General features: G+C 35.3%; 1 protein-coding gene across 1 annotated transcript; it reads left to right on the plus strand.

Moving 5' to 3' along the window:
- Positions 1-429: 429 nt before the first annotated feature.
- LOC147751143 (uncharacterized) lies at positions 430-23,911 on the plus strand. Its single transcript, XM_086937871.1, has 7 exons — positions 430-1,023; positions 3,328-3,397; positions 6,019-6,089; positions 12,111-12,181; positions 20,443-20,880; positions 22,600-22,815; positions 23,616-23,911. Exons 5-7 carry the CDS (start codon positions 20,443-20,445, stop codon positions 23,874-23,876), a joined length of 915 nt encoding a protein of 304 aa, XP_086793997.1. The 5' UTR covers positions 430-1,023; positions 3,328-3,397; positions 6,019-6,089; positions 12,111-12,181; the 3' UTR covers positions 23,877-23,911.
- The last annotated feature ends 2,201 nt before the right edge of the window (positions 23,912-26,112 follow it).

Raw genomic sequence — 26,112 nt, forward strand, 5'->3', positions numbered from 1 at the left:
TGTGTTTTTGTTCGCCATTTTGTCTGGTGATCTTGCCCTGACTATTCAGGTAAGTGCGACTCGTAGTACATACTTTGTTATGTAATTACTGTTTTGTTACAGGTAACTTCATGCTCCTTTGCTTATAATCTTGGAATATATTTTTGTTTTGCAGCTCTCTCGTGTTTCCTTTATATGTTCGGACGTGGCCTCCGTGCTCTTTGTTCGTGGTGCAAGTAAGCTATTTAACCTGTTCGATATTAATCTCTCTTTTCAGCTTCTTTTTTAGGTACTTTCGTATCGCCTCAGCTGCTTGGTGCCTTTGCTCGTGTCTTTTGTGATCTTTGGCTCGCTGTCTCCATGGTGCAAGGCCTTTCATGTAAGAGATTGAATCGATTTTGTCTTTTGTAAAATAAAACTGTTTTGTTTCTTTGAATGCTCTATATTTTTTAATACATCTATTTTCTTTTCCTAGCAGGTATTTGACGGATGGGTGGCACTCGTAATTCTATTATGCTTACTTTAATAGTTATTTTATATCGTGTGCTTTCTGTGCAGGGAATTATTGCAAACAGCTATCGTGTTTTTCAACTTTAACAAAATGATATTCACCAGCACTTTTTTTTGTATTTGCAGGCAGCGTGGCGCCAACTCGTCTACCACTAAGCTTTGATATTCAAGATCGGCAAAAGTCGCACATAGCCACTAAGTACTCTAACGAGTCACAGCATCCACGACCTTTTCATTCGGCCAGACAGCCTCCTATCAGCAATTTACATATGTCGAGACAGCAACATCCTAAACAACATCTCACATACATGTTCTTAACAACAAACTTTGCAAGTCTTTTGTTATTTAATGAACTAACTGCGTTTTTTTTGTCTTCCACAGTATGTAAAGGACTACAGCCACGAAAAGAGACATTTCTTCGAGCGAGCTCAGAAGGTATACTTCGAGACAGTGGACTGGAGCCTCTCTCGATTTTTCGACCGATCTCAGGAGGTATACTTCGAGACAGCGGACTGGAGCCTTTCTACATAAACTGTAAGTTACTTGCCTGTCTGTGAAAGTAATTTGTCCTTTTGAGCAGCGGTTTTACGACCACATTTTTCAGTTTTACACGCGCAAACCAAGCAGTAATAATAGGAATCACTTTAGATTTAAATTGTGTTGCCTATACGTTTGTCCAATTTCACCATGTTTTTGTTTAATGCGTTTGAGTTCTTTTTGGTACATCGCCAATAGGTACATTTACGATATAAATGTTTTCGCATGTCTACTTTATTCATGAACTTTTCAAATTCAAACAAATGCTTACATTGTAAGGACCTCTGTTTATTCAAATTCGCCATTATGTACATTTTGGATGCCTTGTTTGTGCGATGCCACATTTTATTTAATATGCTCAAATCGTGGGGCTGAGAGTTAGCTGAGCACAAGCATGTATTTGTCGCAACACTAGATTTAGTCAAAGCATGAAGGCCCGTTACATTTACTGAGAGCATAAAGAACAGTTAGGATAAGGTGAGACCGACGAGTTTCAGTGCAAAGTTATACATCGGCAAACTGTGCATTTAGGAGGAAAATGTTTGCGCATGTAAGTTTAGCCCTTTCTGTGAAAGTCATTTGTCCCAGATTTTATTTAATATGCTCAAATCGTAGGGCTGAGAGTTAGCTGAGCACAAGCCTGTGTTTGTCGCAACACTAGATTTTGTCAGAGCATGAAGGCCCGTTACATTTACTGAGAGCATAAAGAACAGTTAGGATAAGGTGAGACCGACGAGTTTCAGTGCAAAGTTATACATCGGCAAACTGTGCATTTAGGAGGAAAATGTTTGCGCATGTACGTTTAGCCCTTTCTGTGAAAGTAATTTGTCCTTTGGAGCAGCGGTATTACGAGCACATTTTTCTGGTTTATACGCGCAAAGCAGTAATAATACCTATCACTTTGAATTGTGTTGCCTATACATTTGGCCAATTTCATCATGTTTTTGTTTAATGCGTTTGAGTTCTTTTTGCTACATCTCCAATAGGTAGATTTACAATATAAATGTTTGCGCATGTCTACTTTATTCATGGCCTTTGAAAATTCGAACACATGCTTACTTTGTAAGGCCTTGCTGTTTAATCCAATTCGTCATTATGTACATTTTGGATGCCTTGTTTGTGCGATGCCAGATTTTATTTAATATGCTCAAATCGTAGGGCTGAGAGTTAGCTGAGCACAAGCATGTGTTTGTCGCAACACTAGATTTAGTCAGAGCATGAAGGCCCGTTACATTTACTGAGAGCATAAAGAACAGTTAGGATAAGGTGAGACACGACGACTTTCAGTGCAAAGTTATACATCGGCAAACTGCATTTAGGAGGAAAATGTTTGCGCATGTAAGTTTAGCCCTTTCTGTGAAAGTAATTTGTCCCCTTTTTTATTTAATATGCTCAAATCGTAAGGCTGAGAGTTAGATGAGCACAAGCATGTGTTTGTCGCAACACTAGATTTAGTCAGAGCATGAAGGCCCGTTACATTTACTGAGAGCATAAAGAACAGTTAGGATAAGGTGAGACCGACGAGTTTCAGTGCAAAGTTATACATCGGCAAACTGCATTTAGGATGAAAATGTTTGCGCATGTAAGTTTAGGCCTTTCTGTGAAAGTAATCTGTTCTTTTGAGCAGCGGTATTACGAGCACATTTTTCTGTTTTATACGCGCAAACAAAGCAGTAATAATACGTATCACTTTCGATTTAAATTGTCTTGCATATACATTTGGCCAATTTCCACATGTTTTTGTTTAATGCCTTTGAGTTCTTTTTCATACATCGCCAATAGGTACATTTACGATATAAATGTTTGCAAACTGTGCATTTAGGATGAAAATGTTTGCGCATGTAAGTATGCCTTTCTGTGAAACTAATTTGCAGTAAGAATACGTATCACTTTACAATTAAATTGTGTTGCATATACATTTGGCCAATTTCACCATGTTTTTGGTTAATCCATTTCAGTTCTTTAGGCAAGACCAATCTTTCACACACACACATATATATATATATGTTTAGTTACAACTTTAGTTCACAAACTGCTTTGCACGATGCGAGAAATTAAATAAAACACTGACAACATTCCTTGTTTTATTTTCACTACGTGCATGCGCGGATTTCTATATTTTTAAAGGCACATACAAACCAGTAACGTGACGCAAATAATTGCCATACTATTACATTAGAACGCATTAATCGCTAATACGCAAAGCTTTAGCTAAGATTCAATTTGCACAGTTTGCATGAGAATCACTGCTTTTTTTGCCTGCACTCATAATATTTTGCTAATGCTATTTTTGTTTTATAGGGTCAAAAAGTAGACGTTTGTTGCAACTGACCCATCGACTACACAATTTGAAATTCGTTATATAAACACGGTATGTTAATACTTTATTTATTTTACTTAATACATTTCTTTTTTTAATTGCTGTCTGTACTGAGCATTCTTTGCTGTATAGTTATACACAAAATTTCGCTCATAAAGCACATCTTATGCGTTTGTACAAGCGCTGCACTGGTGAAGTTGTAGTCAGCAGAGAAGGAAAACTTATAACCAACACTTTTTTTACAGGTCCCTGTAGGAAATGCTTAGAAACTCATTTACCACACGCAATATACATAGATCTCTTTCTTTCCTGCCTTCCCTTTCAATTTCTTTCTTGCCTTTCCTTATGTCTCTCTTCTGCATTTACTCTGCATCTCCCTCACAATTTTACATTCACTGTCTTTTCTTTCACTCTCGCATTATTCTTCTCTCCTTTTCTCCTACTTTCTCTTTCTTTTGCTCTCCCTCTCTCTCCTGCATCCTCCCTCTTCTGCCCTCACCCTATATATTCATCCCCACCTTCTTTACAGGTCCCGGCAGCAAATGCTTACATACTAAGCTAGCACATGCAACATACATACATCTCACTCTCTTGACTTCCAGTTCAATTTTGCATTCTTGCCTTTATCTCTTTTGCATTTACTCTGCATCTCCTTTCCCATTTTGCCATCAGTCTTTCTCTTTTATTTACTCCTGCTCTATTCTTCCCTCACTATTACACCTACTTTCTTTCTTCTTCTCTTCTCCCTCTGTTTTTCATGCCCTCTCTTATACCTTCTCTCTCCTGTGTTTTAATCTTCTTTCCTTCTATCATGCACACTTTCTTTTACTCCCTCTCTATTCAGCTCTCACTTTTACCCATCCTTTCCTTCTCTCTCCTGCTCTCTATTTTTTGCGTCCTCCCCCTTCTGCTTGCTATCTCCCGACTTATCTATTATGCTTATCTCTTTTACCTTCTCTTTTCCTATTCCTTCTATCTTTATTTCTCTCACCCTCTTGATAGCTTAACCTTTTGCCCCTCTCTTCTTCCATACACTTTCCACCACTCCTTCTTTCTCTCCTCCTTATCTCGCTCTTTTGTATTCCTTCTTTATTTCTCTCAATTTTGCCCACTCTATCCATCTTACTTTCACACTCTTGTGCTTTTCTTCTTTATCTACCCTTTTTCACATTCTTTTGTCAAAATAAAGTTCCTCCCGTTCTCTCTTGCACTCTCTCTTCCTTTTTTCAATTACTTTATCGCTCTCCTCTATATCTCTCTCCTTTCTGCTCTCTCTCTTCCCTCTCTCTCCTGACCCCTATTCCAGCTGCTCTCTCCTTCCTTCTTGCTCCCTCTCTATTATGCTTCTCTCTTTATCTATCTATCATACTTCTATTTCCAGCACTCTATTCCTTCTTTATCTTTGTCGTCTTTTCACCTCTTTGCGTTCCCTCCTTATCAAGCTTCTCTTTAACTTGCACTGTTCCTCATCCTTTCTTTATCTCCTTTTTTATTTTCACTCCTTTTCTTTTTGCCTATCCTCCCCTCTTTCTTTCCATCTCTCTCTATTCTTCCTGACCTCTATCTCTTTCTACCTTGCTACTTTATAGTCTTTACTACTATACTAGTTACTCTATAATACATAGTGCTTATAATTCTCTATTTACAACTTCTAATATACTTCGCACAAATGTCCTCACTCTTTTCAATCTTTTGCTAACAATAGATTTTACTTTTACAGGACAAAAAATTTGCCATTTGGTGCAACTGCCCCATCGAGGACACATCTTTCAAATTCGTTCATTCAACACGGTACGTTCATACTTAAAACTTATTTTACTTTTGACATTTTTGTGGGTAGTACTTCCTGTCTGTACTGGGCATTCTTTGCTGGATAGTTATACACAAAAGTTTGCCTCATAAACAACATTTAATTTACTTTGGAGATGAAAGCTGCACTGGTGAGGTCGTAATCAGGAGAGAGGTCAAAGCTAAAGGAAAACTTATAACTAAGACTTTGTTCTTCCTGTCTGTACTGGGCATTCTTTGCTGGACAGTTATACACAAAAGTTTGCCTCATAAACAACATTTAATTTAGTTTGGAGATGAAAGCTGCACTGGTGAGGTCGTAATCAGGAGAGAGGTCAAAAGTAAAGGAAAGCTTATAACTAAGACTTTGTTCACAGGTCCCTGCACACACCCTATATCTTCTTCCACATCCTGCAGCAAATGCTTATATACTGAGACAGCACATGCAACATACATACATCTCCCTCTCTTGCCTTCCCTTTCAATTTTGCATTCTTGCCTTTCCTCTCTCTTGCATTTACTCTGCATCTCCTTCATGATTTTGCCAGCAGTCTTTCTATTTTATTTACTCCTGCTCTATTCTTCCCTCACTTTCTCCTACTTTCCTTCTTTCTTTTCCTCTCCCTCTTTTGCATCCCTTGTCTTCTACACTCTCTCTTTTCACTCATTTTCTTTTTGCCTATCCTCCCCTCTTTCTTTCCATCTCTCTCTCTTCTTCCTGACCTCTATCTCTTTCTACCTTGCTACTTTATAGTCTTTACTACTATACTAGTTACTCTATAATACATAGTGCTTCAATTCTCTATTTACAACTTCTAATATACTTCAGACAAATGTCCTCACTCTTTTCAATCTTTTGCTAACAGTATATTTTACTTTTACAGGACAAAAAATTTGCCATTTGGTGCAACTGCCCCATCGAGGACACATCTTTCAAATTCGTTCATTCAACACGGTACGTTCATACTTACAACTTATTTTACTTTAGACATTTTTTGGGGTAGTACTTCCTGTCTGTACTGGGCATTCTTTGCTAGATAGTTATACACAAAAGTTTGCCTCATAAACAACATTTAATTTAGTTTGGAGATGAAAGCAGCACTGGTGAGGTCGTAATCAGGAGAGAGGTCAAAGCTAAAGGAAAACTTATAACTAAGACTTTGTTCTTCCTGTCTGTACTGGGCATTCTTTGCTGGATAGTTATACACAAAAGTTTGCCTCATAAACAACATTTAATTTAGTTTGGAGATGAAAGCTGCACTGGTGAGGTCGTAATCAAGAGAGAGGTCAAACCTAAAGGAAAACTTATAACTGAGACTTTGTTCATAGGTCTCTGCACACACCCTATATCTTCTTCCACATCCTGCAGCAAATGCTTAGATACTGAGACAGCACATGCAACATACATACATCTCCTTCTCTTGCCTTCCCTTTCAATTTTGCATTCTTGCCTTTCCTCTCTCTTGCATTTACTCTGCATCTCCTTCATGATTTTGCCAGCAGTCTTTCTATTTTATTTACTCCTGCTCTATTCTTCCCTCACTTTCTCCTACTTTCCTTCTTTCTTTTCCTCTCCCTCTTTTGCATCCTTTCTCTTCTACACTCTCTCTCCTGTATTCCCATCTTCTCTTTCTTTCTATCATGCACTTTCTTTTACTCACTCACTCTATTCTGCTCTCACTTTTACTCCTCCTTACCTTCTCTCTCATGCTCTTTCTATCTTGCGTCTCAGCTTGCTCTCTCCCTACTTATGCTTGCTCTCTCCCTACTTATCTATTATGCTTATCTCTCCTGCCCTCTCTTTTCCGATTCCTTCTATCTTTATCTCTCTCCCTCTTGCTCTCTTACCTTTTGCCCCTCTCTTCTTCTTGCATACCCTTTCCATCTCTCTCCTTTCTTTCTCTACTTCCTAGATCTAGCTGTCTCTTGAATTCATTCTTTATCTCTCTATTTCCTGCGTCCTTTCTCCTTTCTGCTTGCTCTCTCCCTCCTTTTCTATCATGCTTATCTCTCCTGCCCTCTCTTTTCCTATTCCTTCTATCTTTATCTCTCTCCCGCATGCTCTCTTTTTGCCCCTCTCTTCTTCTTGCATACCCTTTCCATCTCTCTCCTTTCTTTCTCTCCTCCTTATGTCGCTATCTTGTATTCCTTCTTTATTTCTCTTTATTTTGCCCACTCCATCTTAAATTCACACTCTTGTGCTTTTCTTCATCTACACTCTCTCACCTTCTTTCTTCCATCACAATCTGTTTCCTCCCGCTCTCTTTATCGCTCTCCTATATATCTCTCTCCTTTCTGCTCTCTCCTCCTTCTCCTTCTTGCCCCCTATTCCAACTGCTCTCTCTTTCCTTCTTGCTCCCACTCGATCATGCTTCTCTTTTTATCTCCCTCCTTTCTGCTCTTTTCTCTTTGCCATCAATCTCCCTCTTGCCCCCTCTTCCAACTGCTCCTTTACTTATTTCTTGCTCATGCCCTCCTTCCCACCCTCTCTTTACATCATGCATTTTCTCTCTCTCCCTTGCTCTCCCTTTTGCCCTCTCTCTTACTTTCACTTTCTATCTCCTTCCCTATCTTGTGCTACATTTCCATCTTGCACTCCTTCTCTTTCTTGCCCTCTGACTCCATTCTGCACTCTCTTCTCTTTTCTCTCTCCTTTTTGCTCTTTCTTCTCTCTCCTGTCCCCTATTCCATCTGCTCTCTCTCCTTCCTTCTTCCTCCCTCTCTATCATGATTCTTTTTTTTATCTCCCTTCTGCTGTTTTCCCTTTGCCATCACTCTCCCTCTTGCCCCCTCTTCCAACTGCTCCCTTCTTAATTCTTTCTTGCTCATGCACACCCTCCCTTTAACTCCTGCTTTCTCTCTCTTTCTTGCTCTTCCTTTTGCACTCTGTGACTTTCACTCTCTATCTCCTTCCCTATCTTGTGCTACATTTCCATCTTGCACTCCTTCTCTTTCTTGCCCTCTGACTCCATTCTGCACTCTCTTCTCTCTCCTTTTTGCTCTTTCTTCTCTCTCCTGCCCCCTATTCCATCTGCTCTCTCTCCTTCCTTCTTCCTCCCTCTCTATCATGATTCTTTTTTTATCTCCCTTCTGCTATTTTCCCTTTGCCATCACTCTCCCTCTTGCCCCCTCTTCCAACTGCTCCCTTCTTAATTCTTTCTTGCTCATGCACACCCTCCCTTTAAATCCTGCTTTCTCTCTCTTTCTTGCTCTTCCTTTTGCACTCTGTGACTTTCACTCTCTATCTCCTTCCCTATCTTGTTCTGCCTTTCCATCTTGCACTCCTTATATTTTTTGCCCTCTGCCTCCATTCTGCAGTCTTTTCCCCCTTTCTACGTTCTCTCTCATGATCTCCATTTATCTTGCATCCTCTCTACTTCCTTATCTATCATACTTCTATCTCCGGCACTCTCTTCCTCTTTCTTACTTATCTTTCTCTATCTTCTTTTCACCTCCTCTCTGCATACTCCGTTCTTTCTTTTGCACTCTCTCTTCCTTTTTTTAATTACTTCTTTATTCTTTCTTCTCTATATATCTCTCCTTTCTGCTCTCTTCCTTCTTCTTCCTGCCCCCTATTCCATCTGCTCTCTCCTTTCTTCTAGCTCCTTTTCTAGCTATCATGCTTCTCTGTCCTGCACTCTCCTTTTTCTTTTCTTTTCCTCTTTCTAATACTCTCCGTGTTCCTCTTCCTCCCTATCTATCATTCTTCTCTCTATCTCCTTTATGCTTTCTTTTCTCTCTACCATCCCTCTCTCCTGCACCCTCTTCCATCTGCTCTCTCTCCCTCCCTCTTGCTCATGCCCTACTTCTTACTCTTCCTTTACCTTCTGCCTTCCTCCTCTTTCTTCTTACTCCTGCGTCTTATCTCCTTCCTGCCTTCACTCTCCATCTCTGTCCTCATCTTGTCTTCTCTTTCTATCTTGCACTCTTTGGCTCACTGTCTCAGTCTCCATGGTGCAAGGACCCCCATAGAGAGAGATGTAGATGGAGGGCAGTAAGAAGAGAGCAGTTGGAAGAGGGGGCAAGAGGAAGAGTGATGGCAAAGGGAAAAAAACGCAGAAAGGAGAGGGAGATAAAGAATAAGGATAGATAAGGCAAGAGAGAGAGAGTATGCAGAGAGTGAGCAAGAGAAAAAACAGATAAAAAAGAGAAAGTTAAAAGGATAAAAGAGGGAGCAAGTGCAAGAGAAAAATAGTACATAGGGAGGAAGAGAAAAAAAAGACAAAAAGAAACGTAAGGGTAGAATGAAGTCAAAAATTCCTTTTCAAACTTAAAAAAATCCGGTCATTCAAAAGAGACAGTCATTTATTTGTTACAAAACACAACATCGCTTACCTGAAAGTAGTTACGCCAAGGAGGAGACCCAACACGGAAACACTAGAGAGAACAGCCCAAAAAATAAACATATTATAAGAATATAAACAAAATAGCCAAACACCTGTAAGAGAAATACTAATTACATTACAATTTAAAACGTGTACCTGAAATCCCTTGTGCCATGGAGACAGCAAGCCATGGATCCCAAGACAAAATGCCGACCGGAAATAGTTACTATCTTGCACTCTTTGTTTCCTATCTTCTCGCTCCATTGTACCCTTACTTTTCGTCTTCCCTCTCTCTTCCTCCCTCTCTTCCTCCCTATCTACTATTCTTCTCTCTTGCACATTCTCCCTGTTTTATCCCTTTAACTTTCTCTCTTTTCTATCTTTTATCTGTTTTTTCCTCTTGCTCACTCTCTGCATCCACTCTTTCTCTCCTTCCTTATCTATCATTATTCTCTTTATCTCCCTCTCCGCTTTTTTCCCCTTTGCCATCACTCTTCCTCTTGCCCACTCTTCCAACTGCTCTCTTCTTTACTGCCCTCCATCTACATCTCTCTCTATGGGGGTCCTTGCACCATGAACACTGAGACAGCGAGCCAAAGATCTCAAGACAAAATGGCAACCAGAAATACTTGGCCAACCCTGCTGTCAAATACTGCAACAAAAGAAAAATAAATTTAGTCAAATTCGGAGCATTCAAAGTGACAGTATTATCAGCTTTACAAAACACAAAATTGCTTACCTGAAAGTCTTTACACCACTGAGCTGGGCCTCTTGCTCCTGCACCTTCTTCCATCCATTCCTCCTTCTTGCTCATGCCCTACATCCTACCCTCCCTTTTTCTCTCTCTCTCATGTCCTCTCTCCTTCCTGCCTTCACTCTCTATCTACGTCTCCATCTTGTCTTCACTTTCTATCTTGCACTTTTTACTTGCTATCTTCTCACTCCATTCTGCACTTACTTTTCTTCTTGCTTTCTAGCTCTCTTGATCTCTCTTATGTGTTTTCTCTCTTCATCAACACTTTCTAGCTACTTTGTGTGCTTTACACACATTTTTCCACTTCACTTTACAAAGTTAGTGTTAGCATCCCTATAAGGCTATATAGATATATAGATGATGTTAACTATAGTGTTTATTTAGGAACACTATGCCACAACTATGGAACACCCTGGACAAACGCAATGACTTATATTTACAACTAATTCTGTGAAAGTTTTATATGTTTGTCTGTTATTTCTTTTACAGGTGCACAAACACTCCGCAATTAGGAGTATTTTTGGAATGAGCAATTGCTCTTCCCCCTTTTTTTATGCACTAAATCCTTTTTTTGAAATTTTCACTTTCACGCCCCCAGGTCAGGGTGGGCGATTAGAGAGTCCATACCGCCGGGGTATAATTCTGTCATTATAAATGCCTAAGTAAATGTAAACAACTGTAAAAGATGAAACATGTTGACTGACTAATTAGTATTTTAAATTAACAAATCCATTACCTTGGGCATTAAATTCAGACACATAACTCTTTCATTTGTGTACTAAGCATCAAGAATTATAGAATTGTACTTACACATTAGGCAGTTTTAATTATAAAACTCACAACATGCCTTTTTCACACAACCTGCTCCGCAGTCTTCTGGCGTCGTAGCACACCAAAGAGGCATTCGGCCTCTTTGGTGGGGCCCAATGATGAAGCATGACACTGACTAGGTCGGTGTGTGAGGGCTTTCTTTTCCACCTAAAGTGAGTGTGCAATTCCCCAGTTGCATCACTCAGTCTCTGTGGCAATTTCAGATTTATTTAACGTCTCTTCTCTTGTTTATTTAGATTTAACAGGGGATTAAGTGTTCCTTAATCTCACTACCTCTCCTATTGTTCTTTTGTACTTGCTTAAAATTACAAACAATGCATCTAATACACTCTTTACAACTTTTAATAAAATTCACATCGTGTAATTTACATTTCTATCTTTTTTTACCTTGCTTTCTACACCTCTATATCCTCTCTCTTCCTTATCATACTTCTCTCTTTTCCTTATCGTTCTCTTCATCTTTCCACTACTCTCAATATTGCCTATCCACCCCTCTTTATTAACATCTCTTCTTCCTGCCCTCCATCTCTCTCTATCTTGCTCACTTTATCCTCCTTACTACTATACTTTACTAGTTACTCTATACTACATACACTTCTAATACTCGATTTACGACTACTAATATGCTTCATCACTCAGTCCACACACATACTACACATACAACTTCTACACATAGTCTTAAAGTATGTACTACATATACACTTTGTACACACACTTTCTACACATATGCCTTTATACATATACGTTTGCCACTCATTACACATGCACTCTTTACACATGCACTCTTTACACATGCACTCTTTACACATGCACTCTTTACACATGCACTCTTTACACATGCACTCTAGTCACAATGTTTCAAAAACCTATATCAACATACAATACAATACACTATATAGTATTAAATATAACTTACTGTATACACTATTTAATACTATTAATTAAGTACAATTAAAAAACTTTTTGCTAAAAATTTTTAAATACTAACAATGATTAGGAGTATCGAGCTGCTTTTATTATATTAATATGTAAACTCAATATTAATGCTTGTTTCATTCTTCCTTAGATTGCCAATTGATTGAATAAGATCAGACGTTCATAATTGTTTGACACAACATCAGTGAAAACATCATCACGGTAAAAGTATCTATTTTGCTTCTGTATTGACTTGTAAGTATAGAAATAGCAAGGAAAAAAATAAGACACATATATCAACACACACACATATATATATATATATATATATATATATATATCTATATATATATATATATATATATATAGATATATATATATTGTATATACTTATAATTAGGAAATATCATATACAAGATTTCCATAGGTAACATTAATCTTAAGAAAAAAAATTAGTTAACAAAAAAGTAAAACTAATTGCTTTTTATTTTGCTACCAGCTCCAACTATAAAACAAGTCAAAAACAACAATAGAGTGGATTTAGAGAAAAAAAAAACTAGACCTAATCATATATATAATTAGTTATAAAAAAAATTATATATATATTTATATACTTACCATTGAAAATTATTTCTTTTATAAAGACAATTGCTAATTGTTTGGAAATATATACAATTAGAAGTATGTTTTTTAAATAAGCTATCAACCTGTAACTTGGAATATATTTAACAGTAAAATAACTATATATATATATACATATAAATATATACAAATATATATATATATATATATACGCTAATAGTATAACTTATAGCTAGTACATCACTAAAATTGTAAAAAAGATACATCTAAAGCTGCTACCTAAAATACAAAGCAAAAAAATAGTGTTAAATTAATTGCCTTGGATTATAGTTAACTACAAAACAAATATAAATTAGCAATAGATATATATATAGATATATATATATATATATTATATAAGAGAGAGAACGAAAAAAGACTCGCGTATAACAACAAAATATAGCAATACTGTAGCGATATCAAATTATTTCATAAATTAGCTTAGCTAAGATGCAAATACTAGCAGCAGATTATCATCAAGGTCATGACAAATTTACATGCAATTCTAGAGGTTATCAATGCTTGCCAAATAGTACTTTTGCAATTATACACAACTATTACAAAGATGCACATACATGGACTAAAGAAGACTTGCATTACATTATGAAATTAGGTGATGCTTTATATATAGATATGCATTTACTTAATAGCGAACAACTTAGGCATCCAGATGAGTTACCAAATTTTATTGAACACAATACTACTATCTATTCTCTAAAACTTAAAGAACCTTATTATGGAGACATATTACAACAATGTGACCCTTCGTTTCCAAATCTCAACAAAATATTAAAACCTGCACTTGATTCCAACTCCGGTGTTATACTTTGCATGGAAATTTATGTTATTTCCATTTTTAAGAAAAATGATTCGTACTTTGTATTTGACTCACATAGTCGTGATAACACTGGAATGCCTCATCCAAATGGAACATGTATTACTATACAGTTCAGATTTGAAAAACTTCTAGAGTACATCACAAATCTGGCACACTATCTTAAGAAACCAAACATGAATTGTGTGCCGTATGAATTAACTCCAATACAAATAAGTACGATTACAAAAGAATCACTTCAAAAAGCAATGGTGCGTCATGAAAAAAATAAGAATGCAGTAGCACCGAAAATTTTTTATGTGTATTCTACTAAAGCTAGTGAAAAAATTTTCATACAAGCATTTCAAATGCGTATAGAAAATGCCAAAACAATCATTCAGAGATGTCAATCTAAAAAAAATACTTTTTTGAATAAGGAACAGCCATTAGCATCTTTAGATAATACTCCTAGTACTAGTACGTATTCCTGTGCAATTCTCACTACAACAGGGCCTAATAATCTATCTAAAAACAACAGCAAGCAGATCAGCACAACACAATATACTAATACACCAGAAGAGACTACTCCTACTGACACATATGCAAGTATACTTAAGAAAACACTAAAGGGCAACACAGAAAGACAACATATTAATAGCACACACATAAATGTACAACAAACAATACCAGCAAGTAATTTAAATACCAACACATATTCTACTAATGTAATAATAGCACACACATAAATGTACAACAAACAATATACACAAGTAATTTACATACAAACACATATTCAAGTGATTACTATAATACATATAAACTTATTACTGGAAGTAATGACAGTTTACTTCATGATAATATACACAATAACACATTGCACAACAAGGAAAGTAGCACAAATAATACCAATATAGATTCAAATATTTTAACACAAACACCACAAGAAATTCCCTTTTTACATAACACACATCCACAGGAAAAAAATACACATAGTGATAAAAGTATTCACTATACACATTGTCTTCAAAATAATATATTTGCTATTCTAAAGAACTACTGTAAACCAGCATATATTTGGGATAGTGTAGACTTGCACTGTATTATGAATCTTGGAGATGCTTTGTACACTGAAATGCACTCTGTTGATGAACAAGATTGTATGCAACCTCTAAAGTTACCAAATTACATAGTTAGCAATGACATAATCTATTCTACAAAGCTCAAAAAAAGCTTTAGCGAAGAACTAACAAAATCAGCACAAACTTTACATAGTAAATTTATATCTGCATTAACTTCTACAATTAATTCACAAACTGGTGTATTGATCTCTATAGGTAGATATATAATTTCAGTCTTCAAAACTATACATACATACTCTCTATTTGATTCTCATAGCCAAAATGAAAATGCAATACAACATCCTAATGGAACATGTATTGCTATCCAAATTGACTCTATTAATCTTATTATAGAATACATCCTAAAGTTAGGCAATAGAGAACAAATTACTAATTCTGAGAGTATTACTTTAGATTTAACTACAGTGAACATAACAACAATTAGCAAAAAAGGATTACACCAAACACAACGGAATCATAAACAAGGAAATGTAAAGTCTAGAAAAAGCATATATGTTCATACGACACATATATCTATAAATGCATTAGGGGAAATTCCTTCAAATAACTTACAAGTAGAAAATACAATAATAAACACACAAAACAGCAATAGTCAGGACAATAGACTGCATGTAACAGAAGACAGTTATTTAGCTTCACACATAGCTCTTAACAATACTGAGATAATAAACACATTAACAGCTGATGTTGAATCACTAATTCAACCAACCAATATAGAAATTCTAGAAATAAACAGTAATAGAAAAAGAAAACGGACACAAAACAAAGAGAATGAACCTAATCATAGACATATAGCAGGTCAAACAACAAATGATATAATTAGGATATTTCAGGAAGAAATACGATATGGACCTGAGTACACTTGCACTATTTGCAATCAACTATGGCATAAGCAAAGTCTTCAAAATACACACAGTATTAGTAAGAGAGCTAAATTCATAGAATGTAACATTAGCAAATACAGAACAAATGAGATATGCAGAACATGTTACACATATATATCTAAAGACAAAATACCTCCATGTTCAGTATATAATGGGATGACATTTCCTGATATCCCAGCAGTCTTACACTTGCATAACTTAGAAGAAAGATTAGTATCACCAAGAATACCTTTTTTACAAATTAGAACATTACCACGTGGATTCCAAAAATCTCTATCAGGTGCAGTAGTAAATGTCCCTGCAGACGTTATGACAACAGTAACTGTTTTACCAAGGCAAATTAATGATAACATGACAATTCCAATAAAATTAAAAAGGAAATTAAGTTATAAATCTTATACCCATTATGAAAATGTTAGACCAAACAAAGTTAAACGTGCAGCTTTATATTTAGCCACTACAAGCACTTTGTTTCAAGAATATGGAATCACTATTAATAAAGATTGGGATTATACAACACAAGATATACATTCTTGTGATGAGACTTCAGATACAAGTAATACGTCAGATTCCTCAGACAACATTCCAGCAGGAAATTTAGATACTATTTTAGATAATGAAACTATTACTACAGAAACAAATAATATTTTAAGTTTAGCACCTGCAGAATATAACACACCAAGAGGCCTGTATGAAGACAAAGATTCTGAATATTTGGCATTCCCAACTATATTTTGCGGAAAACGAAGGCCGACTAATGAAGAAAGGCATGTCCCAATACATTACAGCACAATCTGTCAATCAGAAGTAAGAAGTAATGATCTAAGAGTAGCAAAGTGTGTTACTAATCTTTTCTTTAAATTAAAAACATTACACATTAAACAATTACAGAGCAAAATATTTATATCTCTTAGGAAATACTTTACTAATGGAAACATTATAACTGCCAAAGACATAAAAAATAAATTAGATACAATTTTACAGTATAATGAAGGATACAAAATACTTAAAACTATCCGTAGTTCACCACCATATTGGGAGCAATGCAAAAAAGACCTCTTTGCTATGATTAGACAATTAGGATTACCAACATTTTTTTTAACTTTATCTGCTGCAGAAACGAAATGGTATCACTTAATTAACATATTATTACGTACAGAAAAGAGACCAGAATGCACAAAAGAAGAATTTAAAAATATGTCATGGGAAACAAAATGCAAATTAATACAGCAAAATCCCATTACATGTGCAAGACATTTTGACTTCCAAGTTCGGAAATTATTTAATTCTATTTTATTGCATGAAAGTAATCCGATTGGCAAAATTATTGATTACTTTTATAGAGTGGAATTCCAACAACGGGGATCACCACATATACATGCTATAATATGGATAGAAAATGCTCCACTATATGAAACTTCTGATAGAAATTAAGTCACTACTTTCATAAATAAGTATGTTACATGTGCAAAAACACAAGAACCAGATATAGAGTCTTTACTACCTCTACAAAGACACGGCCATACCAAAAACTGCTGTATCAAACATAAAAGAACATGCAAATATCATTATCCCAGATATCCAATGCCTGAAACTTTTATACTAGAACCAATAGAGCTAGACAAAACAAATAACGAGCTCTTACAGCAAATTGAACTAATACATCTAACTATAAACAGCCAAGAATTTTCAAATTATACTTTTGAACAGTTTTTACATTCAATGAACATAGATCTAAAACAATATACTTTATGTATACAATCTATTATGCAAAAAAATACTATTTTCTTGAAAAGGACACCAGCTGAATGCTTTATAAATAACTACAATCCAACTATTTTGAAAGCATGGCAAGCAAACATAGATATACAATACATCTTAGATGCATATGCATGTGCTGTGTATATTGTTTCATACATTAGTAAATCACAGCGAGGAATGAGCAAATTAATTGCCCAAGCTGCTAAAGAAGTACATGCCAATCCAAGTATTAAAGAACAACTTAAGCATATAGGGAACAAATTCTTAAACTGTACAGAAATAAGTGCCCAAGAAGCAGCATATCTAATACTACAAATTCCTTTACGGAAAAGTTCAAGATCTTTTGTATTTATCAATACAAGTCCTAATGAAAAGCGTACATACTTATTAAAAGACATCGAAACTATCAATTCTTTACCAGATGAGTCTTGTAAAATACAATATGATAATATTATAGTGAGGTATAGTAAACGCCCTGTAAAATTAGAAACATGTACATTAGCTGACTATGCATCTATGTATAATGAAAAAAAAAATGTAAAGGAAAAGAAGAAACAGGCCATGACAATTTCCTTATTGAAAATAACTTTCATAGCTCAGATGATGAAGAACTTGAGATAAATTTAGTAGACGAAACAAACTGCATAAAAAGAAAAAAAGTGTAAGAGTAATTCGCTATTGCAGATTTAACATCAAAAATGACTCAGAAAATTACTATAGAGAATTGCTCATGCTTTTTTACCCATGGCGAAATGAACATAATACAATTAATAACAAGGAAACTTATTATGAACGCTATCTAGAACTTAAAAATGCAGTTGATTCGAACCATAATAAATATAATAAACATAATAAACAACTAACAACTAATAGCAATGAAACTAGTATATTAGATACATTGCTACCACCAATAGATACAGAAGAAGATAACACCATATTCCATGAAGTGCAAAATAATTAAAACCCATTGTATGACCTATCATTTGATTTAGGGATTAGAAGTACAAGTAGAGAAGAAGCACTAAGCAATAACATAATGCCAAAAGAACAATATGATAGTATAATGCAAAATCTAACAGCAGAACAACTTAACTTTATATATCATCATTTGCATTGGGTTAAAACAAAAGAAACCCCATGCTACACATTTTGTACAGGTGGTGCAGGAGTAGGCAAAAGTTTCCTTATAACAGCACTTTACCAAACATTAGTATGTTATTACAATACAAAAGCAGGAGAAAACCCAGATAACATATATGTATTGCTTACAGCTCCAACTGGCAAAGCAGCACATAACATTCAAGGCCAAACACTACATAGTACTTTTAAAATACCTATTTCACAAACACTAACTCATAGACAGCTAACTCATGAGAATAGAAGCACACTACAAGGTCAGCTAATGCATCTTAAATTGCTAATAATTGATGAAATATCAATGGTAGGGGCTAATGTATTCAACTTTATACATAATAGATTGCAAGAGATAAAAATGTCTGATCTCCCTTTTGGCGGAATATCTATTTTAGCAATTGGAGACTTTTACCAATTGAAGCCAGTTTTTGACCCATACATATTTGACAACCCAAAACATTCATATAGGCCAGTAAGTACTAATTTATGGCAGACACATTTCAAGTTATTTGAGTTGACTAAAATAATGAGACAACAAAATGACTTGCCATTTGCTCAACTACTAAACAGATTAAGAGAAGGGAAACAAACAAATGAAGATATTATACAGATAAAAACACGAGAAATAGAGCCACCTGAAAACATTAGCAAAACGATCCCTTACATTATGGGAACTAACAATGAAGTCAATAGCATAAATAATGCAGTTTTATTAGAACATATAACCCATTACCCAGTTTACACAGCTACAGCAATAGATACAGTTGCAGCAGACTTAAGTGAAGCAGTAAAAAAAAAAATACTCCAACAGTTGCCCACAGATTCTACTAAAACAATGAGCCTGCCATCAATATTACATATTGCATTGCAATTAAGATATGATTTAACTAACAATATAAATGTCAATGATGGTTTAACAAATGGTGCAACAGGTATAGTAGAATTTGTAGAAACTATCAATAACACCCCAAATGTAATTTGGATTAATTTTGATAAAGAAACAGTAGGCAAATTAACAAGACAAGAAAACAAACACATATATCACAGTAATATTTTGCCTCATTGGACACCCATTCAAGCTATTACACGGCATTTCCAATATACACAGAAATTTATAACTATTATACGCAAACAATTCCCATTGCGACAATCATCTGCAAGAACTATACATAGAACACAAGGAGAAACAATTGAGCCCATTTACATTCACTTTAACAACAGTAAAGTACATCATCTGCATTATGTAGCTTTAAGCAGAGCTAAATCTTTAGACAACATATACATTAGAAACTTTCAGCAAGACAAAATAGCTGTACATCCAAAAGTGCATGAAGAAATGACACGTTTAAGAACACACATGCAATTACAAATATCAGTACCACAATTAGATAGCTATAGACAACAGTGTAATATAATTGTCCATAACATACGGTCCTTGCAAAGAAATTACACTGCTATTAAATCAGACAGAATTTCATGAACAGTGATATTATATGCCTCACTGAAATCAACACAACTAGAAAAGCAGGTAAGAATACGTTCTTAATAGAACAATATCACCTAGTATTATTTGATAAATTTCACAACCAGCACACAAAGCATGGTATTGCCATTTACTACAAAAAAAACATGCTTTTATCCCCAATATATCAAACACAACACGAAATTGACTTTTTATTTTTCACTCAGCATCTTAATGATTCTGAATACTTATTTATTATACTGTACAAACCACCACATGTACTTTTGCAGACATTATTATAAGTTTTAAGTAGCATAATTAACTTGTATCCAAATTCGAAATATGTCATCATGGGAGACTTCAATATAGATTTAACACAAATGTCACCAAACAGAACTTTGCTATTAGAATATATGCTGCAGCAATTTCAATGCCAGCAAAAAATACAACAATACACAACAGACTACAATTCTACACTAGATCACATCTATACTAATGACAACATCATGCACTACGGTACATTAGAATCATATTATAGTGATCACAAAGCATTATGGGTGGCAGTTTAAAATGCAACCACTTCATTAACATGCTATTTTATTACAGGTAATAGCAAAAGGGGAAAAATTTATGCTCAGAATGTGTACTAACATTTTCTCTCATTTCAGATGATTTCCATACAAGACCTCAAAAAAATGAAACATGAAGACAACAAACCGTACCAAAAAACAATCCGAGCCAACGTAATAAAATGTTCGACAAAAACAAACTATACAAATGCTAAACAAGAGAACAAAGTCATGTATCATCTAGCTCTAGCTGATGAAAGTAGTTGCATTAAAGCAACGTGCTACAATGAGCCATTTTACCAGCAAACTAAAGAAGGACAAGCTATTATGATTCGCAATTTCTTAGCCAAAAACAATGTGATTATCATCACGAAACAAACGAAACTATCACACATGATGCCCTTATCTATACCTCAAGAAATAATACAGGAGGCAGAATATATCCTACAACCCCCTGCTCCACCAATATCACCGATAAAAACAGTTAAAGCAGCTTCACTACGCTCATTAATGAGCATTTCTGGGACTATTGCTGAGGTAAGCTTATAAAAAGAAAAAAATTTATCACACACACCCTTTTACACGCACACTATATACCAAAAACTCTTGCACACAATACTTACCCCTTTGACAGACTCTCACTCTTTGACAGACTCTCACTCTTTGACAGACTCTCTCTCTTTGACAGACTCTCTCTTTGACAGACTCTCTCTTTGACAGACTCTCTCTCTTTGACAGACTCTCTCTCTTTGACAGACTCTCTCTCTTTGACAGACTCTCTCTCTTTGACAGACTCTCTTTCTTTGACAGACTCTCTTTCTTTGACAGACTCTCTCTCTCTTTGACAGACTCTCTCTCTCTTTGACAGACTCTCTCTCTCTTTGACAGACTCTCTCTCTCTTTGACAGACTCTCTCTTTGACAGACTCTCTCTCTCTTTGACAGACTCTCTCTTTGACAAACTCTCTCTTACTAACTCTCTCTCTTTGACAGACTCTCTCTCTTTGACAGACTCTCTCTTACTAACTCTCTTTGACAGACTCTCTCTCTTTGACAGACTCTCTCTCTTTGACTCTCTCTTTGACTCTCTCTTTGACTCTCTCTTTGACTCTCTCTTTGACTCTCTCTTTGACTCTCTCTTTGACTCTCTCTTTGACTCTCTCTTTGACAGACTCTCTTTGACAGACTCTCTCTCTCTTTGACAGACTCTCTCTCTCTTTGACAGACTCTCTCTCTCTTTGACAGACTCTTTGACAGACTCTTTGACAGACTCTTTGACAGACTCTTTGACAGACTCTCTCTTTGACACTCTCTCTCTTTGACACTCTCTCTCTTTGACAGACTCTCTTTGACAGACTCTCTTTGACAGACTCTCTTTGACAGACTCTCTCTCTTTGACAGACTCTCTCTCTTTGACAGACTCTCTCTTTGACAGACTCTCTCTCTCTTTGACAGACTCTCTCTCTCTTTGACAGACTCTCTCTCTCTTTGACAGACTCTCTCTCTCTTTGACAGACTCTCTCTCTCTATGACAGACTCTCTCTCTCTTTGACAGACTCTCTCTCTCTTTGACAGACTCTCTCTCTCTTTGACAGACTCTCTCTCTCTTTGACAGACTCTCTCTATCTTTGGCAGACTCTCTCTCTCTTTGACAGACTCTCTCTCTTTGACAGACTCTCTCTCTCTTTGACAGACTCTCTCTTTCTTTGACAGACTCTCTTTGACTATCTCTCTTTGACTCTCTCTTTGACTCACTCTCTCTCTTTGACAGACTCTCTTTGACAGACTCTCTCTCTTTGACAGACTCTCTCTTTGACAGACTCTCTCTCTTTGACAGACTCTCTCTCTTTGACAGACTCTCTCTCTTTGACAGACTCTCTCTCTTTGACAGACTCTCTTTTACAGACTCTCTCTCTCTTTGACAGACTCTCTCTCTCTTTGACAGACTCTCTCTCTGACAGACTCTCTCTCTCTTTGACAGACTCTCTCTCTCTTTGACAGACTCTCTCTCTCTTTGACAGACTCTCTCTTTGACAGACTCTCTCTTACTAACTCTCTCTCTTTGACAGACTCTCTCACTCTTTGACAGACTCTCTCTCTCTATGACAGACTCTCTCTCTCTTTGACAGACTCTCTTTGACTATCTCTCTTTGACTCTCTCTTTGACTCACTCTCTCTCTTTGACAGACTCTCTTTGACAGACTCTCTCTCTGTAACATAATAAACAAATTTCTATTACCAATTTTTTGTCTTACAGGAAGAAGAAACAAAAACAATTGTTATTGCTGGACAAGATACAAAACGTAAATCAATAACTGTGAAAGATACAACAGACTCAGTAAAAATAACTCTTTGGAGAGATGCCACAGACTTTCCCATAGAAATTGGATCCTACATAAAGATGACGCACCTGACAGTGCATGAATTTAACAGCAATAAAATGTTAAACACAACAAGAAATACACAATTTCAAGTAAGTACAAATTATGAAAATATTAATAACTTGCTCCACTACTCAATCTATACTATCTACTTTTTAAAACACCAGCAAACTCTATATTCACTAATTACAATTCACTCAAACTCACTCTTCTAATACTCTCTATCTAAATCGATTAAGCTATACTATGTATTCTACTAATCACTACTATAAAACTCACTAATACTCTCCACTAATAAATCTACTACTCAATCTTAACTACTCTCTCTTTATTACTCACACCATAAAAAAACACTATTACAGAAAAATAACATTCACTATTTCAAAATAACTTACTAATAATGCCCAACTATCACTTACAAATATAACTTTAATACTAACACTTAAGTACACAATTTTTGGTAGTTTTCAAATTCACTTTATACTACTACGCCAATAACTTCAATACTCCAAAAATAATTAACAATGCACTCAAAATCATACACACTCTACTAATAACTCAGTCTACTCACACTGCACTATTAACTATAATCACTATTTACAATACTATTCTAAAACACAAAACTAGTACCTACTACTCACTATTTATTAAAACGTATTTTTACTAAAGTAGCTATAACATTACAAAACAGTCTCTAATCCTCTATTATACACACTATATTATACCTTTTCACTATATTTACTCACATCTATCCTTTCTTAAACTATCTTCACTACTTATTAACATTATTTAAGCCTGCATATAACAAGAAATTTTTCCGTAGGTCAACACAAGAAAAGAAATAAAAGAACTTCATAAATATGAAATTAACTAAATTCTTTTTCCTTCACAGAAAATACAACCACCAGAAGAAGAAATAAACATGACTATATATGGGCTAGAAACTGCGAATCAGGAACACAGTACACTAAATGTACATATTGATAATGCCGAAAATTTACAATCTGTAGAAATAAATAACAATATTCTACTGGACTTCTTCAATATACCACCGGACATTGACGACATTCAAGAAGCTCTAATGCCAAACTTGCCAAAAAATGTAAATGTAATATTTCAAAATGGATACATACTAAAAATACATGAGTTGTAAAAAACAACACAATACTTTACTGTAAATAAAAGTACAAAAAGAAAATATTCAAATTATGTTTCTGTAAAAAGGCTAAAAATACAGTATTTTAATTAAAGTTTAATTTGCTTTCAAACAATAATACTAAATATATTTACTTAAATAAAAATTTTTAAAACTTTTTATCTTGTCTTTCCATTATTATTTACAGAGTACATAAGATATGTTAATGGACAATTTTACTTTAAAAAGACTACAACAAATGCAATAATTGTATATTCTATAGCAAATTGAGCAAAATGCAAAAATGTTACTGTGCACACTTTTTTTTTTACAGAAGCTACACCACATGCACTCATTCGATGTTCTGTAGCAAATTCATCTGTCTTATACCTTGTGAAAAAATGGTAACATAAAAACATATCCAACGTTCATTGGAAATGCTACTCCCATGATAATGCTCATACGCCCACACTTTCATCCATCCACCCATCATTCATCCCACCACCTTTTCATACATCATTCATACATGCAACATTTTCTCCATCCATACATCCATCTAACATTTCATTCTCCCAAATATACATCCATCCACACACACTTTCATCAACTATCATTCATCCACTTACCTTTTCACACATCCATCCATGCAACTTTTTATTTAGCCTTTCATCCTCCTATCCATACATCCTTCATCCATCCACGCTATCATCTATACATCCATACGCCCACCCTTTCTCCATCCACACATCATTCATCGCATCCACCCATCATTCACCACAGCACCTTTTCACACATACATACATCATTCATACATGCAATTTTTAGCCATCCATACATCCAGCCATGTTTTCTTCCATCCATACTTCATCCGTCCACCCTTTTATCCTTTCATGCATCCTTTCATCCACACTTTTATTCATCCATCCACACTTGCATCTTTCTATCCATACATCCATCCTTTTCACATCCACCCTTCAATTCATACACCCACCTACATTTGCACACATCCATCCATCATTCATGCAACATTTTTATTAATACATCCATCTACCATTTATTATACTAACAATACAACCATCCACACTTTCAGTTTCCCATCCATACATCCATCTTTACACATACACACTTCTATCCATCCACTCATCATTTGTCCAACAGCATTTTCACCGATCCATCAATCATTCGTCCATGCAACATTTTTAACATCCATCTTAAAAATTAGTTCCCCAATCTATACACACATCAACGCATCCATCCAGCCACACAATACTTGTCCACCTACATTTTCACTCATACATCATACATCCATGCAACATTTTAACTGTCCATCCTTTCATTTTTCCATCCATCCATCCTACATGCTTCATCCATTCAATGTTTCATCTATACATCAATACACACACACTTTCATCCATCCACCCATCATTCATCACACCACCTTTTCACACCTCCATACATCATTCATCCATTCAACATTTTATACATCCATACATCCACCTTTTATTACATCCGCCCTTCTTCCGTCCACCCTTTCATCATTCCACGCATCCTTTCATCCATTCACACTTTCAACAATACATCCTGCATCCAACCACACTTTCATCCTTCCATCCATACATCCATCCTTTACACATCCACACACCTTTTCACACATCCATCATTCATCCATGCGACATTTTATACATCAATCTTCAAATTATTCGAAAGTTATGGGATTGTTCAAACTACTAAAGTCACTATGCAATATAGTTCCTATGCATAGTTCTGTGGCATCCTCAAATGCCTTATTGATGTTTTACAACAAAACGTGAAATCGCTTTCTAAAACCTTGACTTCATTGTATATGTTGTTTAAAGAAGTTTCTAAGCAACTGCCTGCATCCATCTAACAGTGCCTTGTCCAAAATATATTTTCATAAGTTGAAAAAAAGGACACAATACTTTACTGTAAATGGAAGTAAAAACAAAAAATATTCAAATTAGGTTTCATAAAAAATGAAACAGTATTTATTAAATTTTATTTTGCTTTCATACAATAATAGTAAATATATTTACTTAAATAACATTTTCAAAAATTATCTTGTCTGTGCATTATTAGTTACAAAATTCATAAAATATGTTACTGTGCAAATTTAGTTGAAAGAAACAATAACAAATGCACTCATTCTATGTTCTATAGCAAATTGAGGAAAATGCACAAAATGTTACTGTGCACAATATTCTTTTTTTTAAAGAAGCTAGAACATGCAATCATT

The sequence above is a fragment of the Lissotriton vulgaris genome, chromosome 1_1 (assembly GCF_964263255.1).
Source record: "Lissotriton vulgaris chromosome 1_1, aLisVul1.2, whole genome shotgun sequence".
NCBI classification, from domain to species: Eukaryota; Metazoa; Chordata; class Amphibia; order Caudata; family Salamandridae; genus Lissotriton; species Lissotriton vulgaris.